Here is a 17524-nt window from a genome sequence, read left to right as displayed (position 1 = left end):
GTTTCTTCGATACAAGACAAAGAAGATATTAATACACACACACACACTGTGGTCAAGCCAGTCACACTACAGCTCAACAACTGTGTTGCTGTTTTATACACTTTGAACAGGTTTGACTGGGAATAGTTTGAGTTGAAACCCTTCATTGGGTTAAATGGTACAATTTTAAAATGGGAAGGAAAATAAAAAAAGATGCCAACATCTACTGTAAGCACATTTATACATCTTTTATTCTGAATTGTAATTTATTTTGTATCGACATTGTAGAACCCTCAAACAAATGCTCAGTAAATGTAGTGAGTGACTCTTCACAATGTGCCTGTTCTGTTCATAAAGTCTTCAGCTGATGAATATTTATTAATGATTCTTGTAAACGGGAAATTATATTCGAAGAGGACACCATATCTACTCTAAGAATTAACATCTAATATTGCTGGATAAGTCATTTGTACATACAGTAGCATTACGCATTAAACAAAAATCATGTTGTAGTGCAGGTATTGTAAGATGTAAGCACAAACAAGGCCCATGGAACAAGCAAAGCAGAAAAGTGATTTTTGTGCATTCTCAATGTGTAGTACAATCAACTAAAATACAAAATAAGAATTTGGATAAATAAGTATAGATAATTACACTTTAGATTGGATAAGTGTTATGTTTTGTGATCATTGTCCGTTAGCAAAACACTAGAAATAATATTTGGTTCAAAGTAATAAGAAATATACAAACACTTAAATAAATTGGGAAGGTGGGATCTGATCTGTACACATCAATATATTTTCAATACCACCTCCACTAGGCAACTAATCTTTGTTAAGATAAGTGCAGTGATGTTACAGATCTCAATTAACTACTAGCCCAAAACAGACAGACCCACTTGTTGAGGGAAGCTGGGTGTCAGAACATATTCCAGAATCAGGTGCCGTCTTACTAGTGGAGCACAGGAAACTTCAATATGTCAATTCGGCATCTGCCTTAACAGATTCTGAATTTGGCAGCTGCTACATCTTTTTACCCAGCAAGCAGATGTTGAACATGAGGTGGAACGAGGTCTCGAGGTGAACAAGGGATACGCTTTGCTGCGGTGTTGCCAGCAGACACAGCGTTATGATGGAATCAGGCCCGGGCCGGGGGCAGTTCCTTGAGGAACTCCTCCAGGACACCGATGATGCTGCAGGCTTCGGGCAGGTCGCTGTGCTCTGCCCGCGCATTCTGCAGCAGCACATCCCCGTTTCCGCAGGCTTGCAGGAAGAGGCAGCAGCGAAACAGGGCGTAGTGACTCATCTCCGCCTGACGCACAAAGCGCTTCAGGCTGTTCATGTCCTGGATGGCCTGTAGAGTGCGAGTGGACAGGAGGAAACAAGTTTTATAAAAAAAAGAAAAAAGGGAAGCAATCTGAACAAAGGATAATGGAAGTAGCAGACTAAAAAAAATGTACTTTGTATCTGTCAAGAGGAACTGACAGCTCCTGTCCAAAGTATCTCAATCTTGTGGGCTGAAGGGATTTTACATTTAGTTTCAATTAGGTTTTCTATGTGATCAGTATCATTTTTAAAGTGGTAAATATACACAAAAGAAAAAAGTATGCTGCACTCAACCCACGTCATAGATGTTTTCTGACCTTAAGTTTGAAGTTCTCCAGAATCTGTCTGAGCAGGAAAGGATTACATCGCTCTGCGCCGTTGAGAAACGCCTGAATCCAGTCGTCACAGAAGCGATTACTGACTGGGGGAGAAAACCTCTTCATCAGACTCTCAGACAGTACGGAGACACAACGTGACTCGTCCTCATCTGGCCCATGCCGTGCCTCTACCTGTGTTAGAGAATGTGGGTGGGCTGGTGGAGCAGTCTATGATCAGTTTGGTGTGCGTGTCTTCTGTGACAGCCTTACACAGAGAAGCTGTTGTAGTGTCTTGTTGGGACAGACCCTGCAAACTGGCTGCTTTGATGAACCTGAAACAGAACACAACAGACATTCAACACTTTACAGATGGTTAATTACATTTACATGGAAATAAACAAGAGACCTGCCATGTTTGTAGCAGTCTTAATGATGAATTACTGGGGATGTCACCAAACTCACCTGGATACATCTGCCTTTGTCCTTTGATCTGAATTGCTTAGCTCCACGTGTGTCTGACTCAGCGCCTGTGTACAGAACACTTGATGGCTTAAATGCATTGTTCTAGAAAAAAGGGTACGTCCGGGACACACACAGAATTGAAAGGAAAATCCCATGAATAAAATTGAATAACTGCATGTTCAAACATATGGTAAATAAGCGTGCCACAGAAATGTTCTTCAAAAAATAAAGTGATCCGCTTTTCTCTTTAAGCAGGATGAGCTCTCTGCAGTTAGAGATCAGATGAACTGAGGCTTGGAAACCTTTGCTGTGGCTCAATTTTGTACTACCTAAGAATACAATTTATGGTCAAGTCCATAAAAGAGAAATAATACCTTCGTCTCCAGAAGTAAGACAAATCAGACTCACAGCGTGCAGCAAGAAGCTGATGTTGCTCTGGACCAGCTGCACCACCCGATAAATGTGCATCACAGACTCCTCGTACCACTGGCTCAGATACGGACGCACCTCTGTCTCAAGGTTCTGCAGCTGACACACACACACACACACACACACACAAATATTATAATGGCAAAAATAAAATGTCATGACACTGTTATGACAGTCACATACCTCTGGGGTTTGCAGGCTGCTATGCAGGCCTTGGACATACTTATCAAGTTCTAATCTGAATGTGTTTAAGGTCAAGGAAATGTGGAGGAAATCCAACAATGGAGAAAAGAACAAGATGTGTGTATATCATTATTGCTGGAAGACCTTGCATGATGCTAATAACTAATGATAATTTCACAAGGAAGCTAAGCACCAGACAACAATGCGCAAAAGGATATAAGTTCAGTCCTTTTTCAGAGCCGCCCATGAAGCAGACGACATATCCGTTTCCATCAGCATCGGGCTGTTCAGGGGACCGTTCCTGCTCCAGGAGACAGCAATAACAGCCCACTCCCTGCTCCGGGATACTGAGGAAAGTACATTATATTAATAATAACAGACACATTTGTGTTAACCAACTTTGTATAACCGTAATTGCAATTTGTAATATGACGTTGAAGTACATTATCGTGTGTCCCTATTGGTTAGTATGCAACATCACTGGTGCAAAAAGAGTTGTCACCTGAGTTCCACGGTGGCGATGTTGCCCATGCCTCCCAGCAGGGCACCTTTGCCGAGCCTCCTTGAAATGTAAGTTCGCAGCTCAGGTTCGGCCTCCGGTGGAAGGCTGCTGTCAATAAGGGTCAGGCTGCAGGGGGCGGGGGAAGAAACGTCAGTGTGGATGCGACCGGTCGGTGGAGACAATAGAGGATTCGGAAGCCATTAAAGTCAATGGAGAACGGATGGAGGAAGCTGATAAGCATTAGCCACAACCAACACAAAGCTGAGTCACATAGCCCGAACCTGTGCCTCCCTCCACGTCCCCGGGTGTCAAAAAAACAAAAAAACACACGAACCAATTTGGCCATGTTGCTGCAACACGAAGAAGATCCCTCCACACTTGGGAGCGGAGACAGGCTCAAATTGGGAGGGACCCAAGAAGGCCATGTAACTCAGCACGACCAATCAGAACAGAAATCACAAATGGAAACAGCATTGACTCCGCGTTGATTGGATGTCCAGTAACAACAGTGAAAGCCACAGAGAAACGACCACTGAAAAGCAACGAGAAGGTAGGCGGGGGCGGCTCCTTTGTTACCTAAAGTCCTCCTGACTGGTTGTGGAGTCTGCTCGTCTCTGGTTCCATGCCACATTTTCCCCAGAAGCCTCAGATCTACGACAATTGACAGTTTACTCATCACCTGGTTAGTTGTTTCTTTTTTAGTATACCTCTGGTTCTACCCAAGGAGAAGGGGATTAAATACTCAACAGTGCTTTGGAGGAGGAAGAATTATACACAAATAAAAGTGGTAGTTTGGTGTCCTGTGAGATTAAAATATTATTATAAAAATAAAATGCAGTAGGGGAAATGATTACATAACAATTCCCAACAACACATCTCCTTCACAGTAGCAACAAAGCTTTTATTTTTGTAATCATTAAAAAAAGACACCGGGACGAGTGGGCTCGATCCACTGCGGTCAACTCAGCCGACACTTGAATTTTAGTGCACGTTTATGCTGATACTTACGGTATTGAGCAAGTAACCGGAAAAAAAACTCTTAGTAGTAAATTCCGGACAATGATATAAGTGTTTATGTACAGGAGCTCTCTGACTACTCGTGTACTACTAGGATGATGAATATGAAATAATTTTACTGTACAAATTTGGAGATTTCTCCCAAAAGTAAAAGCCCTATAATAGCAAGTTCAAAAACACCATTTCGAAATATTTGAGCTGCAATAAAAAAATAAAAAAGACGAATTTCTCAAGTGTTTAAGGACTGGCCTGTGGCGCCGTAAAGACAGTATAGAGCGCATCTAAGAGAGGGAATTTGGTGTTTTGCGCCATGGGGTTCGAATCCTGGTCGGTTCAATCAATTTATATTTTTTTCCTAAATGTAATGTGTAAGTGTATGGTGTACATCACACCAAGGCCGTAAGAAAACAATATCAACAATATTTTTATCCAAATGTGTCGGCGCAAGGCTGCAGCCTCGCGAAAAAGTAGCGTTACACCTGTTTGGAGGTGACCAGTTGTTTTCGATCTCACTGCGAAGAGCAGCGGGCTTAATGTTTTGACCCACGGGGTTCGAATTCGGATCGTTTCGATCTTTTTTTAAGTATATTTTCTCAAATAAATGTTTTCATACGTGGTTGTGATGTAGTGCTGACTTATACAATCGTGAACGCGGCAATGGATTTGTGATGCGTTTTGTAGATTTTCAGCAATGTTTGTGAATTTGTGACGAATCAGGAAACAGACGCAGACACATCTGCTGCTGTCGGGTAAACACAAACACGCACGCGTAGGGAAACCAGTTGGTGTAAAAACCAGTAGGGGTGTAACACCGGTTACTTGCTCAATACCGTAAATGTCAGCATAAACGTGCACAAAAATTCAAGGGTCGGCTGAGTTGACCACGGATATCCAAGTGTCGGCTGAGTTGACCGCAGTCTCGATCCTTACCTTGTGCCTTGATAAAGGTAGATGGTGTAGTAGCAGCTCAACTGAATTTTCTGACCGTATCCAGAGATTTCCTCGTTGTCAAAGTCATCTCTCTCTTCCACGTCGATGGAGTCCTGGAAGGACGAGGTCTGCGAGGTAAACATGGGCCCGAGCGAGCCTGTATCCGGCTAAAAATACAAGCACAGCCCCCCTGGTTCAGCCCGGCTGTGTCGGCGGATGAGTGCGACTGACGTTACGTTACAGTCGGATAATTAATATTGTAAATATCGTAAACAGCCGCGGCAGCAGAGGCAGTATCTCAGGTGTTCTCGTTTATGTTCCGTCTGCGCATGCGCCAGCTGTGTACGTCATCAACTATGTCCGACGGAGAACATATGTATTTGTTCCATGGCCAAGCTTTACACTTTACGTTTTAATTAACCTTTTAGTCTTTAAAATGTGTCTGTAAAAATGTTATTTTCCACATCTTTAAATGAGGTCAGCTGTGCGGTGGAGGTCCGTTCCATCGCATTGAGGGACTCATCGGCACAAATAAAGCGTCCGATATATCTTGAACGTTTCGGACCAGCAGAGGACGCCTTTTTTACATCCTTTCCTGTGTGTGTTAAGCTAAATATAAATCAACCCCACTTTCCTCACAATAACAGGAGCATGTTACGCAATTTGGTCTCTGATCCAGTGATGGTAGACTGGCGCAAGACTCATGCCACCCAAGTTAAAGAATCGCTTTTCTAGAGCTAATTACGATTTTATATTTACTGGTTGAGCCACAGCGTTTCAGGGTCTAATTCCTCCGTATTCTTTTTTTTTGAGGAATAGTTGCAGTCCGTTACCTTAGGTAACAGCGCAGTAACCCGCTTAAGGGTTTTAGTACATTCAGGTTTGCATTGGTAGCAGAAAATGGTTAACACTAAATACAAAAATCATGATTCCTTAACTCAAATAGTGAAATGACCGCAACTCATTCTTTGAACAGCTGCTCCTGTAACAACCTGGTTACCAGGTAATGTGCAACTTCACCTAAAGTTGTGTTATGAGAACCTTTAAGACGACCTAAACAGAGCAACAGCGTTCACACAGAATTTCATGGCTCATGTTGAAAAGTTATAACTTTAGGCTCGCTTGGGGTGTCTAATGGCACATTAAGGCAGCGAATAACCAATAATAGCTGCAAGTTGCAGAGGTAAACCTAAACATGAAAGCACCCTTTGGTACCATTATTGCCCCATACGACCTTTTGGAATACCACAACCATTGAAATTACACTGCTAGCACATCGCAAAATAAATTCTCAAACACAGAATTAAGAAGTATGATTTAATGACAAGACAGAAAATGAAACATTGTTCATCCTTTATTTTTGGTCTACTAGCTGGGGAAAACCATCAAAGGGCCAAGTGTTACAGTTCCTGAAGCCATGGAATCTGAAAGTTAAAAACAGTGATAAGGACATTTTGTGGGAAAGAAATACCACAGGTCGAGAAAATCTACAGCATACCTTCAGGGATCTGCTCGCTCAGATTTGTGGAATAGGCCGGAGAAGTTTGGGAACAGATACTGGCACAACATTGACACACGTCACTGCTATCCACATTTACCCATCTGCGGGAAAATATATATTCATACTTATTCAGAAAACCTTTACAAGGTTACTGTTAATCATAGTCTACTGCAGTAGACTATGATTAAGGGGATTATGGAGACACCATGAGACTGAAGAATATCAAAAGGTGTTTAAATATCATTAACCATCAAGAGTGTAAAATTATTCACAAGGCTTCGTATAGTAAATTATTGAACTGAAATATAAAAAAGGAGAATCACCTTGGATGTACATAGTTGCAGGCCTTGTTGATGGAGCTGCTCATCTGCATTTCAGAAGTTACTTTCAACTGGCAAGTGATAAAGATCTTTTAAAAACAAAAAAAAACATGTCACTATACCACCTCGGAGCATTTCTAAACAGGTTTGAATCCGATTTATAAAGGTGGCTCACTGAGTTTCTTGAATCATCATGAAAAAGGAAAGTATTGAGCTGCAGTTGGAGCGAAGAAGCGCTCCTTCTGGGTAGGAAGCGTGCATTTGATTCAGTCTCTGTTGCATCAGCGAGGCACCTAACAAAAAAAAAAACACACGCCTTAATCCTCAATCTTTTAAGTTTCATACCATGAGGACTACGGAGCCACAAACCCATGGTTTTCTATGATGTAGTATCTGGGATCCGACGTGACGTCAGGTGACAAAGTGGCGACGCAGCTATCGATGAAGAGCCGTCTCTCGCCCGAGTCAGGACCAGCGTAAGACGCCTCAAGGTGCAGGAGGTCCCCGATGTACAAAGCCCTGGGGAGCATCTCGCGCGTCCAGTCGCCTACATGTAAACACAAGTCACTGCATGCACACCAGGCAAAAACAAACTAGTTGTACTCCCTTACCAGTCATCAGCTTTAGAGAGAAAGCAGCAGCTGAAAGGTTTTCAAGAAGGGAGGGAGCCAGCTGCTGCTGCTGATGATCAGTGCTGCTCGCAAGGTGTGTCCTGAGAAAGAAAAGCCAACGTCTGACATCGAGTCACACAACAGCTTCTCTGTGCAGAACATTGATGCAAACCTCACCTCTTATAGTGACAAGACACGGGAACAACAACACGCGTCCTTCTGGTGATGCCATGGGAACCGGCAGCTGCTGCGATTATCAGCTCGTTTGAGTAAATCACAGAGTCATCAGATACCTAGAGACAAATAGAAGGAAAGAAATCACAGAAGTTACTGGAAAAGACGCAGACTTTTACTAAAGACTTGTCCAGCAATCACCAACGACTTACAGTTAATTTGGAGCCACAATCTTGCAGTTCTGCTTCAATGATATATTCGGAGTCACCAGCAGCAACAGCTCGGCATGGAGATCTCTGTGAATGCTTCGACTCTCCTAAAGAAAGCTCTTCTGCAGACACCAGGAGTCCATTTTTGTAAATGTCAGCCTTCACCACGATGATCATGGACGCATCTGTGCATCGCACACTGACAGTGGGTCCAACGTTGAGTCGGGGAGACCTGTTGTCTCCTGCGTCAGTTGGGAAATTGGCAGATTTATATTCCCTTCCTTCAGCGTCTATCAAAGGTCCATCTTTCAAAGTTCTAATTGCATCCGCAACACCAAAGGCAAAAGCTATCAGCAGGGCCAGAAATGCTGAGTGTACCACAATCCCCATTGTGCTGGTCCTCATTACAACACTGCACAACCTCCTGCTTGACTTAATCCGTGAGCAACGGTTAGCGAGAAGTAGTGGTGTTTTATCTAAGGATGCAGAAGGGTCAAAGGCTCAGCCCCAAATACTTTTCATCTCAGACTAATCAAATCACACAGAGACAACACCTGGAGCCAATTACTCATTAGCTGATGTCACACTGAGATACAGGCCTGTGATTGGTCCACAATGAGCCAGTGATGCAGCAGAGCCGATAGCTGTTAATTGACTTCCAGCACTTCTTACAGAATGGTTCACTACGATGTCACTGTAGGAGCCAGTTCTAAATGTTAATGGGTGGAAGGTACCAAATTGGGCCAGTAGGTGTCATCATGGTGTACATTTCTTGATAGGTGGGAACCTTCAGCCAGGGACCAGGTGTTGCTAGACAGAGCAGTTTTTTGACCACTCCGGGCTGTCACGTTTGTAAGAGACAGTTGAATGGACTCCACATGGTGGGAAATAAAATATGCTCTAAACCAAGAAGCAAAGGCGTAAGCTGTTCATTCACAAGACACAAGCTATAGTCATGCAGTAGCCAGCGGGTCAACAACTTTAAACCTGTCTATGCAGCCCCTCAGTGGCTTTAAGTCCGGCCTAGCTGCTACAGTCACTATGAGCCAAAGGATCATACTAATGTACTTCGACTTTATATTTGTGTTAATGATCAGATGCGCAAAAATGTGATAACATGAATATAAACAAACTAAATTTGTCAAGATCAATTTAAAAGACTAAATTAAGCTCAATGTTATCTGGCTTTAAATTACAAGGCTTCCAAAATTACTCTAGAGGGATGTAATCTTCCTATTCTTTCACAAGTTAAAATAGAAAAGTCACCCAAGAGTAAAATGTTTAAGTAAACTACAGATAAGGACTTTGACCACAGCTTTTCACTATTGCCGAGACTGCTTCCATACAGTTGGAGTAGACTGCACTTAAATGTCTTTGTAAGAGTGCAGAAGTCAGACTATGGTATTGTCAATGTAGGAACCAGACAGCTAATTATACAAAAGTGTATAAAGATCTAATTTATGCCACTAACAGTGAGACAAATTGACATTTTCTTAAAATACAATTTTAGTATATTAAACTGGTTGTATACCTTTAACCTTTGTTAATTCCTACCAAGACAGTCATAGTTTTAACAAGGTTTATTTGTTGCAGGTAGTTACAAGAAAACAATTAAAACCGTTTAATACATTATATTTCAGCGTCATTTGCATCTGAAAGGAAATGTCCCGTTGCATTTGACATGAGCGTCACAGCCTCTGTAAACTGAGCAGTGGAGATGACGTCATTGAGGCCTGTGGTGCCGTTTCCATCCAGCGCTGCTGCCTTTGACTTCACGGCGTCCTCGGGGGAAGAGTTTTTTCCAGCATAGTCATCTGTAAGAAGTCAGTTTAAAAAAAAAAGCCATTTGAGAAAAAAGTGGCCTTTGCATCATTACATTCTAGATCAGTTCCACTTTTGACATCGGTGTGCGCTTCATCAAAAGTCTGAACCGTCCCCTGGTCTGATGTGGATCGTGAACCAAGACCCTTTTTTATCTAGGACAGGAGTAGTGTTCATTTGGAACTCAATGCCATGAAAAATGTGGTTAAACACAAGACCCAAAAATCTTCTTATCTCGATTCCAACTCAGACTGTCATTCCTTTCTCCACTGTCAGTTTTAATAACTGCCATTTAAATTAATTTGTCCTTGCAAATTTACCTTCTAGACCAGATGTACTTTTGACATCGGTGTGCGCTTCATCAAAAGTCTGAACAGTCACCTCTTCTGATGTGGATTGTGAACCAAGACCCTTTTCATCTAGAACAGAAGTAGTGAGTCACTCAGCTTTCATTGCAATGCTGGATTGCCATGTGACTTCAATTGAAAACAAGTCACCAATGATGGATCATCCCATTTGGATTCCAACTCACCAACTTTGTCTTTCATGACACTTCTCCAATGGCTTCCAGATCGTGAAGGTTGTGTGACTCTACTGAGAACAGGAAGCATCTCTGCAGGTATTGGCTCACTTTGTTGCTTGGCAGGTAAGATCATCAGGGGACCCACTCTTGCATCCTGTCCCCACACTGAAAACAGGGATTACAAGTCAAAAACCATGTGTTAAGGCAAAAAACATTTAGAATATTAAAGGCATCATCAAAACGTGTGCGACACCCAACCTGCATTGGTCTTCTTTCCTTTGCTCCAGAACTGCTCAGGTTCTTCTGGCTTTCCAAATCCGCGAGGACCGAACTTACCAGGGTTGCTGGGCTTATTGGGGCTTTGACAATCGCCACAAAAATAGTCATTACCATCAGCTGACCTCCATCTGAGAACATTCAGACCCTCAGTTACACTCAATTTGTGCTACGAGTCATTTAGACTGGATCTCACTTGCCTGTCTTCTATGAAAGAGCATGCTTTATTTGGCGCCTCTGCAGCATTCTTTGCATTGGCAGTCAGGTGACATGTGATGTAGATCTACAAGGGGAGAATAGTGCAAGTATGAGAAAAAACACCTAGCGGTGTAAGAATGACTAAACACCAAGTAGAGCCTCACCTGTCCCTGGTCCTCATTATAAAACTTGAAGGCATCAATAGTCAAGTGGAGCTTGTCATCCTCTACCCTGTAAAAGAAGCGAGACCTAGAATCTGGAAGCTCAGAGTCAACCAAGCACCTATGAAGGGAGGAGAACAGAATGAGAGGAGCTGGTAGCGAACAACCAATCGATAAAAATAAAAAAATTAAGATGTGTGGAACCATGACCAAACATACTAAATGCTTCCTTTAAAACTAGACAAAGCCAACCTAGAAATTTATGGTCTTCAAACCCAAAGGACAAACAGGACTCTATTTAAGCAGACTTTGCACAGCTTTCTCTGGAGCCAGAAAACAAATGAACAATTTTCAATATCTACACACATGTTTTCTAGACTCGCTACTTACCCGTTTTCAATAAAGACGTATCTGGGATCAGAGTTCATTTCTGGGTCAAGCGTCGCCACACAGCTGCTGACAAACACTCGGAGCGCCATGTGATGTCCAACCCTGACTGAGGCTTCGATGGCGATGGGCTCACCGATGTAAAACACATTAGAGCTTCTTTCATGGAGCCAGTCATCTGCAAGACAACTACAAATAAAAGACCCATTCTAAATACGTCAAACATGAGGAATGAACCAAACCTACTTGTCATAATTCTAAAGTCAAACTGCAAAGTTTCATCAGCAGTTTGGGTCGACGTGAAGGGGCTCCAGGTGGGAGAGAGTGAAGAGCTGGACACGCTGTACTTCCTAAGCAACAGAACAAGCATTATTTTCGCTTCAGTGAGCCAGTGTCTAGAGAGCTTTAGAAAGACAGACCTTTCATAATGACACTCGATTGGAATTACAGCCTCGTCCATGCGAACCACCCCATCTGGAGAGGCCACAGGAGAGTAGATCAGCAGGTTTGTGTAGGCCAGAGTGTCTTCAGTCATCTGTGGATAGAAAGGGGGTTTAAAAAAAAAAAAAAAGCTTGTAAAATAAAAAGGCATGCATAATTACCCATCGTCTAGTGCCGCAGTCCACGAGTGAAACATGGATTCTGAATTCTTCTTCTGAAGACGTTCTAGCGACACAGTTATCATCGTACTCCACTCCAAGGCGTAATTCATCACCACGAACATAAAATCCAACTCCAAACAGGTCAGCTTTGATGATGATCTCCAACGAGTCTGGATGGCAGGTCACTGAGACAGTGTTCACCTGCTCTCGTTCCTCGGCTGGAGCCTTTTGTTGGGGAGCATGTTGGATGCTCCCTGTGACCAGAGGTCCTTTCAATGAAGCCTGTTGTGTGTGATGTTTGGGAGGAAAAGCAAAAGACGACCTGAAGCAAAGTCCAACCAGGAGGTTGAGCCAAAAACACGAGGTCTTCATGTCTCCAAAAAACCCAGTGAACTAGCACAGAATACAAACTGTCTTCCTGTCAGACACACTAGGCAGCACACAGGTCTCAGCAGTGAAGCAGGTTTTGCTTTATATTCACACAAGCAGTCTAATCAGACCAGCAACGCACACCTGAGACTAATCAGCATGTAATTGGTTTCACACCTGCTGAGAATCAAGAACAAAGTCTAATAATGAAGTGTCGCAGGATTCCACCAGAAATAAGACAAAAGTTTGTATTATTGCTTGCTTCTTTGGAATTTCAAAAAAGTGTTACAGTCCAGTACAGTTAAAAAAAAAAAGCCAGAAATGATTTTTAAACAATAAGAATAAAAATAGGAAACAACATCAGGGGTGGTGTGGTGGTTAGCACTGTTGCCTCACTGCAATGAGGTCCTGTGTTCAACTCCAAATGGTGGTTGAATTATTTGTGTTAGAATTTTTTGCAGTATTTTAACGTTGAAAAACATTCAGATACATAATTTCAATGCATAAATATTCAGGGCTGGAAATTCAATCACCTTTTTCTTTCAAAACCCGATGACACAGATTTACTTCCATAGTAGTATACCAGGTTTCTAATTATCTGAAACTAATGATGGTGTTTTTGTTAACCTTGAATGAATCTTTGATGTTAGCACACTGCGAGTTCTCTCCAAATCTTCCATGTTGCACTGCCATGTTTCTGGAGTAGGCCGAGAACGGACGAACCAATCAATGACCCCAGTGGATGCATTTTGCCATTTTCAGTTACCTGAAGACCTCTGTAGTTCTCCATCACATTTTGGAAACTATGGCCCATTTAAAGGGGCAATCCCTTAACCCTAAATACAACACAAACTGCATGAACACTGATTTCGTACAAAATGCAAACACTTTCCTCCTCTCGGGTGTCTTCCCACAAGCCTTAAAAACTGATATTATACCACTCTTAAAGAAGGATATTTTCATCACCGCAACAATGAATCAACTATAGGCCAATATTTGACCTGCGTTTGGTAAGTAGAATAATTGAAAAGGCATTTTTTCAAAAACTACCTCTGAACACAGACATTGGACATATTTGACAAGTGTTCCCCAAGGTTCAATACCGGGGCCCCTTCTGTCCTACATGCTTCCATTAGCTCGGATTATGGAAAACCAGAGTGAGTTATTATAGTTATGCAAATGACAAACAAATAAAAAGGGCTATATAAATTAAATGGCCTTGCCTTGAACCCTGAAGGACCGACACTCTACGGCTCTTTCCTCATAAAATTAGGTCATTTCCAATATTTTACTACAAATTTAAAGAACAGATTAGATTTGATAGTGGCTTAATTGACATGTACCGTCCTCTTTGTTTACCTCTTTGTGGGTAATTAGGAAAGATAGCAGCCAAATTTCCTCAAAATAATCCCCCCCCACACTTCATCAGACCTTTGTTTTGAGTCTTAGATGCTGTGAAACCAATTACAGAGTAAATAGTGGATGATTGGTCTCAGGTGTGAATTGCTGGTCTGATTAGACTGCTTGTGTGAATATAAAGCAAAACCTGCTTCACTGCTGAGACCTGTGTGCTGCCTAGTGTGTCTGACAGGAACACAGTTTGTATTCTGTGCTAGTTCACTGGGTTTTTTTGGAGACATGAAGACCTCGTGTTTTTGGCTCAACCTCCTGGTTGGACTTTGCTTCAGGTCGTCTTTTGCTTTTCCTCCCAAACATCACACACAACAGGCTTCATTGAAAGGACCTCTGGTCACAGGGAGCATCCACAATGTTCCCCAACAAAAGGCTCCAGCCGAGGAACGAGAGCAGGTGAACACTGTCTCAGTGACCTGCCATCCAGACTCGTTGGAGATCATCATCAAAGCTGACCTGTTTGGAGTTGGATTTCGTGTTTGTGGTGATGAATTACACCTTGGAGTGGAGTACGATGATAACTGTTGCGCTAAAACGTCTTCAGAAGAAGAATTCAGAATCCATGTTTCACTCGTGGACTGTGGGACCAAACGATCGGTAAAGATTTGTTTTTTGATTCATTCATTTGACAGGTTCTAGTTTAACATTCTTTCTATCCACAGATGACTGAAGACACTCTGGCCTACACAAACTTTCTCATCTACTCTCCTGTGGCCTCTCCAGACGGGGTGGTTAGCATGGATGAGGCTGTAATTCCAATCGAGTGTTATTATGAAAGGTCTGTCTTCCTAAAGCTCTCTAGACACTGGCTTACTGAAGCGAAAATAATGCTTGTTCTGTTTTTTAGGAAGTACAGTGTGTCCAGCTCTTCACTCTCTCCTACCTGGATCCCCTTCACGTCGACCCAAACTGCTGTGGAAACTTTGCAGTTTGACTTGAGAATTCTGACTAGTAGGTTTGGTTCATTCCTCATGTTTGACGTATTTAGAATGGGTCTTTTATTTGTAGTTGTCTTGCAGATGACTGGCTCCATGAAAGAAGCTCTAATGTGTTTTACATCGGTGAGCCCATCGCCATCGAAGCCTCAGTCAGGGTTGGACATCACATGGCGCTCCGAGTGTTTGTCAGCAGCTGTGTGGCGACGCTTGACCCAGAAATGAACTCTGATCCCAGATACGTCTTTATTGAAAACGGGTAAGTACTTGATGGTAAATCAAAGTGGAGCCTAGTGAACATGTTTACATTTTGGTTTGCATACAGTTCTTATTGTGCCAGAGAAAGCTGTGAGAAGTTTGAATAAATTGAAAGCAAAGTAAAGATTACAAATTATTATAACTTGATGATTCTAGGTTTGTTTCAGTTTTTTTGGCATCTGGTCTTAAAGCGTGCAAATTTATTTTGGCATTGATTGGCTGGTTGTTTACCAGCTCCTGTTCTCCTCCTTTCATAGGTGCTTGGTTGACTCTGAGCTTCCAGGTTCTAGGTCCCACTTCTTTTCCAGGGTAGAGGATGACAAGCTCCACTTGACTATTGATGCCTTCAAGTTTTACAATGAGGACCAGGGACAGGTGAGGCAAATAACTTTACTTAAATTATTAAAAGTTATTTACCCTTCTCCTTTTTTCTTGTAGATCTACATCACATGTCACCTGACTGCCAATGCAAAGAATGCTGCAGAAGCACCAAATAAAGCATGCTCTTTCATAGAAGACAGGCAAGTGAGATCCAGTCTAAATGACTCGTAGCACAAATTGAGTGTAACTGAGGGTCTGAATGTTCTCAGATGGAGGTCAGCTGATGGTAATGACTATTTTTGTGGCGATTGTCAAAGCCCCAATAAGCCCAGCAACCCTGGTAAGTTCGGTCCTCGTGGGTTTGGAAAGCCAGAAGAACCTGAGCAGTTCTGGAGCAAAGGAAAGAAGACCAATGCAGGTTGGGTGTCTCACACGTTTTGATGATGCCTTCAATATTCTAAATGTTTTTGTGCCTTAACACATGGTTTTTGACTTGTAATCCCTGTTTTCAGTGTGGGGACAGGATGCAAGTGTGGGTCCCCTGAGGATCTTACCTGCCAAGCAACAAAGTGAGCCAATACCTGCAGAGATGCTTCCTTCTGGTCTAGAAGTGATACTACCTTCACGGTATGGAAGTGTAAGAAAAGACCAAGTTGGAATCAATATAATTTGAGTTTAAAAAAAATGTTCCTATAAAATTTTGGCTTGGCAAAGAAAGCTGGGAGTCAATAATTATACTTCTTTCATAGATAAATGATCTTCGTTGCCCATCCAGGCGGTTCACACTTGAATATGCAAAAACTCTTCCCCCTCCAAATGGCATTGTTATTTAATTTCTCTTTACAGAAGAGATGCTGGTAAAAACTGCCTTCTTGAACTCTCCTGAGGACCACGTGATGTTATAGGTGGTAGCAGCACTGGATGGAAACAGGATAGCAGCACAACTGATCAGTTTACTTTTGCTGTAATCAAAATTCAAGAAAACTTGCCTTTTAATTGTATATGTTTGGTCTGTTTCTGCAAGAAATAAACCTTGCTTAAAAAAATCTTCTTTGCCCTCCTGCTGTACTTCAGAAGGAAAAGAGTTCAAAAGTTTGTATTGAACTGTCTGAATTTCTCAATCATCCAAGTAAGAGTGGAGCTTCAAAATACATCCATACGGTGGCCCTGAAGTGCCAAGCAACATTACCAAGAATTAAACACTTTTACAAAGCTCGAGACAAATTAACATTTTGGAAGACACATTTACATCTTAGAAAACACATTTACATCTTAGAAAACAAATTAACAAGACGCTAAACACTTACCAATCCCGAAACACATTAACAAAGGACAGATTCTTCACTGAAAGGGAATGTACCAAATACCGGAAGTGTTTGAACGCGGTGTTTTCATTGGTTGTGGAGTTTATGGCGACAAAGACATTCATTGGAGGGATGTTTTGTGGCAAACACATGAACAGCCTAACACATGAACAGCCTAACGCGGTTTTGCGTTACGTATGGTCGGTGTTGAGTTTTTAAAGGATGCGGGCCAGACGGAAACACCAGACATACTGCATCATTGCGTTCAATATTTTAACGAGGGTCACTCGTACGCTGTAACCGTGGACATGTCAAGTCTACACGGTGTAAACATGCTTAAGGACTCCTAAAAGTAAACAGAACGAAGCCGGGTTGTACTGCAGAAAGGATTATCCCTCGCCAAACGCCGGTTTTGAACCTACTGGTTTGGCTACGCGTGCGTGTTTTGCCCCTACAGCGGCACATGTCTGAGTCACCAGCAGCAACAACTCGGCATGGAGATATCTGTGAATGCTTCGACTCTCCTAAAGAAAGCTCTTCTGCAGACACCAGGAGTCCATTTTTGTAAATGTCAGCCTTCACCACGATGATCATGGACGCATCTGTGCATCGCACACTGACAGTGGGTCCAACGTTGAGTCGGGGAGACCTGTTGTCTCCTGCGTCAGTTGGGAAATTGGCAGATTTATATTCCCTTCCTTCAGCGTCTATCAAAGGTCCATCTTTCAAAGTTCTAATTGCATCCGCAACACCAAAGGCAAAAGCTATCAGCAGGGCCAGAAATGCTGTGTACCACGATCCCCATTGTGCTGGTCCTCATTACAACACTGCAAAACCTCCTGCTCGACTTAATCCGCTTGTCTCACGGATTAACGGTTAGCAAGAAGGTGTTTTATCTAAGGATGCAGAAGGGTCAAAGGCTCAGCCCCAAATACTTTCCATCTCTGACCAATCATCTGGAGCCAATTACCAATGTCAGTTAAAGTAAATTGGCAAC

At 42.4% G+C, this 17524-nt stretch overlaps 4 protein-coding genes across 6 annotated transcripts; 1 reads left to right on the top strand and 3 right to left on the bottom strand.

Annotated features, from left to right (window-relative positions):
* Positions 1 to 212: 212 nt before the first annotated feature.
* Positions 213 to 5510, bottom strand: c12h17orf75 (chromosome 12 C17orf75 homolog). The gene is made up of 10 exons (XM_037477030.2): positions 5145 to 5510; positions 3774 to 3848; positions 3198 to 3323; positions 2914 to 3042; positions 2696 to 2756; positions 2492 to 2611; positions 2084 to 2148; positions 1814 to 1953; positions 1622 to 1725; positions 213 to 1332 (listed from the first exon to the last, which is right to left on the bottom strand). Exons 1-10 carry the CDS (start codon positions 5285 to 5287, stop codon positions 1117 to 1119), a joined length of 1179 nt encoding a protein of 392 aa, XP_037332927.2. The 5' UTR covers positions 5288 to 5510; the 3' UTR covers positions 213 to 1116.
* Positions 5511 to 6447: 937 nt separating this feature from the next.
* Positions 6448 to 8457, bottom strand: LOC119220510 (zona pellucida sperm-binding protein 3-like). 2 transcript variants are annotated; one of them, XM_062566045.1, is made up of 8 exons: positions 7963 to 8457; positions 7754 to 7869; positions 7577 to 7698; positions 7335 to 7512; positions 7141 to 7258; positions 6969 to 7054; positions 6643 to 6746; positions 6448 to 6568 (listed from the first exon to the last, which is right to left on the bottom strand). In XM_062566045.1, the coding sequence occupies exons 1-8, from the start codon at positions 8362 to 8364 to the stop codon at positions 6513 to 6515; spliced, it is 1182 nt and encodes a 393-aa protein (XP_062422029.1). In that variant the 5' UTR covers positions 8365 to 8457; the 3' UTR covers positions 6448 to 6512. The 2 variants fall into 2 exon arrangements, with proteins under 2 accessions (XP_062422029.1, XP_037332505.2); XM_037476608.2 differs by having other exon boundaries at positions 7577 to 7677; positions 7963 to 8456.
* Positions 8458 to 9552: 1095 nt separating this feature from the next.
* Positions 9553 to 12393, bottom strand: LOC119220709 (zona pellucida sperm-binding protein 3-like). 2 transcript variants are annotated; one of them, XM_037476904.2, is made up of 10 exons: positions 11928 to 12392; positions 11745 to 11860; positions 11572 to 11675; positions 11329 to 11503; positions 10942 to 11059; positions 10780 to 10862; positions 10562 to 10710; positions 10313 to 10468; positions 10101 to 10199; positions 9553 to 9773 (listed from the first exon to the last, which is right to left on the bottom strand). In XM_037476904.2, exons 1-10 carry the CDS (start codon positions 12297 to 12299, stop codon positions 9589 to 9591), a joined length of 1557 nt encoding a protein of 518 aa, XP_037332801.2. In that variant the 5' UTR covers positions 12300 to 12392; the 3' UTR covers positions 9553 to 9588. The 2 variants fall into 2 exon arrangements, with proteins under 2 accessions (XP_037332801.2, XP_062422027.1); XM_062566043.1 differs by lacking the exon at positions 10101 to 10199 and having other exon boundaries at positions 11928 to 12393.
* Positions 12394 to 13873: 1480 nt separating this feature from the next.
* On the top strand, positions 13874 to 16223 carry LOC119220712 (zona pellucida sperm-binding protein 3-like). The gene is made up of 9 exons (XM_037476909.2): positions 13874 to 14306; positions 14372 to 14487; positions 14557 to 14660; positions 14729 to 14903; positions 15160 to 15277; positions 15341 to 15423; positions 15493 to 15641; positions 15736 to 15850; positions 16070 to 16223. Exons 1-9 carry the CDS (start codon positions 13935 to 13937, stop codon positions 16107 to 16109), a joined length of 1272 nt encoding a protein of 423 aa, XP_037332806.2. The 5' UTR covers positions 13874 to 13934; the 3' UTR covers positions 16110 to 16223.
* Positions 16224 to 17524: the final 1301 nt, after the last annotated feature.

The sequence above is a fragment of the Pungitius pungitius genome, chromosome 12, assembly GCF_949316345.1.
Source record: "Pungitius pungitius chromosome 12, fPunPun2.1, whole genome shotgun sequence".
Classification (NCBI taxonomy): domain Eukaryota; kingdom Metazoa; phylum Chordata; class Actinopteri; order Perciformes; family Gasterosteidae; genus Pungitius; species Pungitius pungitius.
The sequence above is the reverse complement of the archived record's forward strand: the minus strand, read 5'-3'. Positions and strand labels throughout refer to the sequence as shown.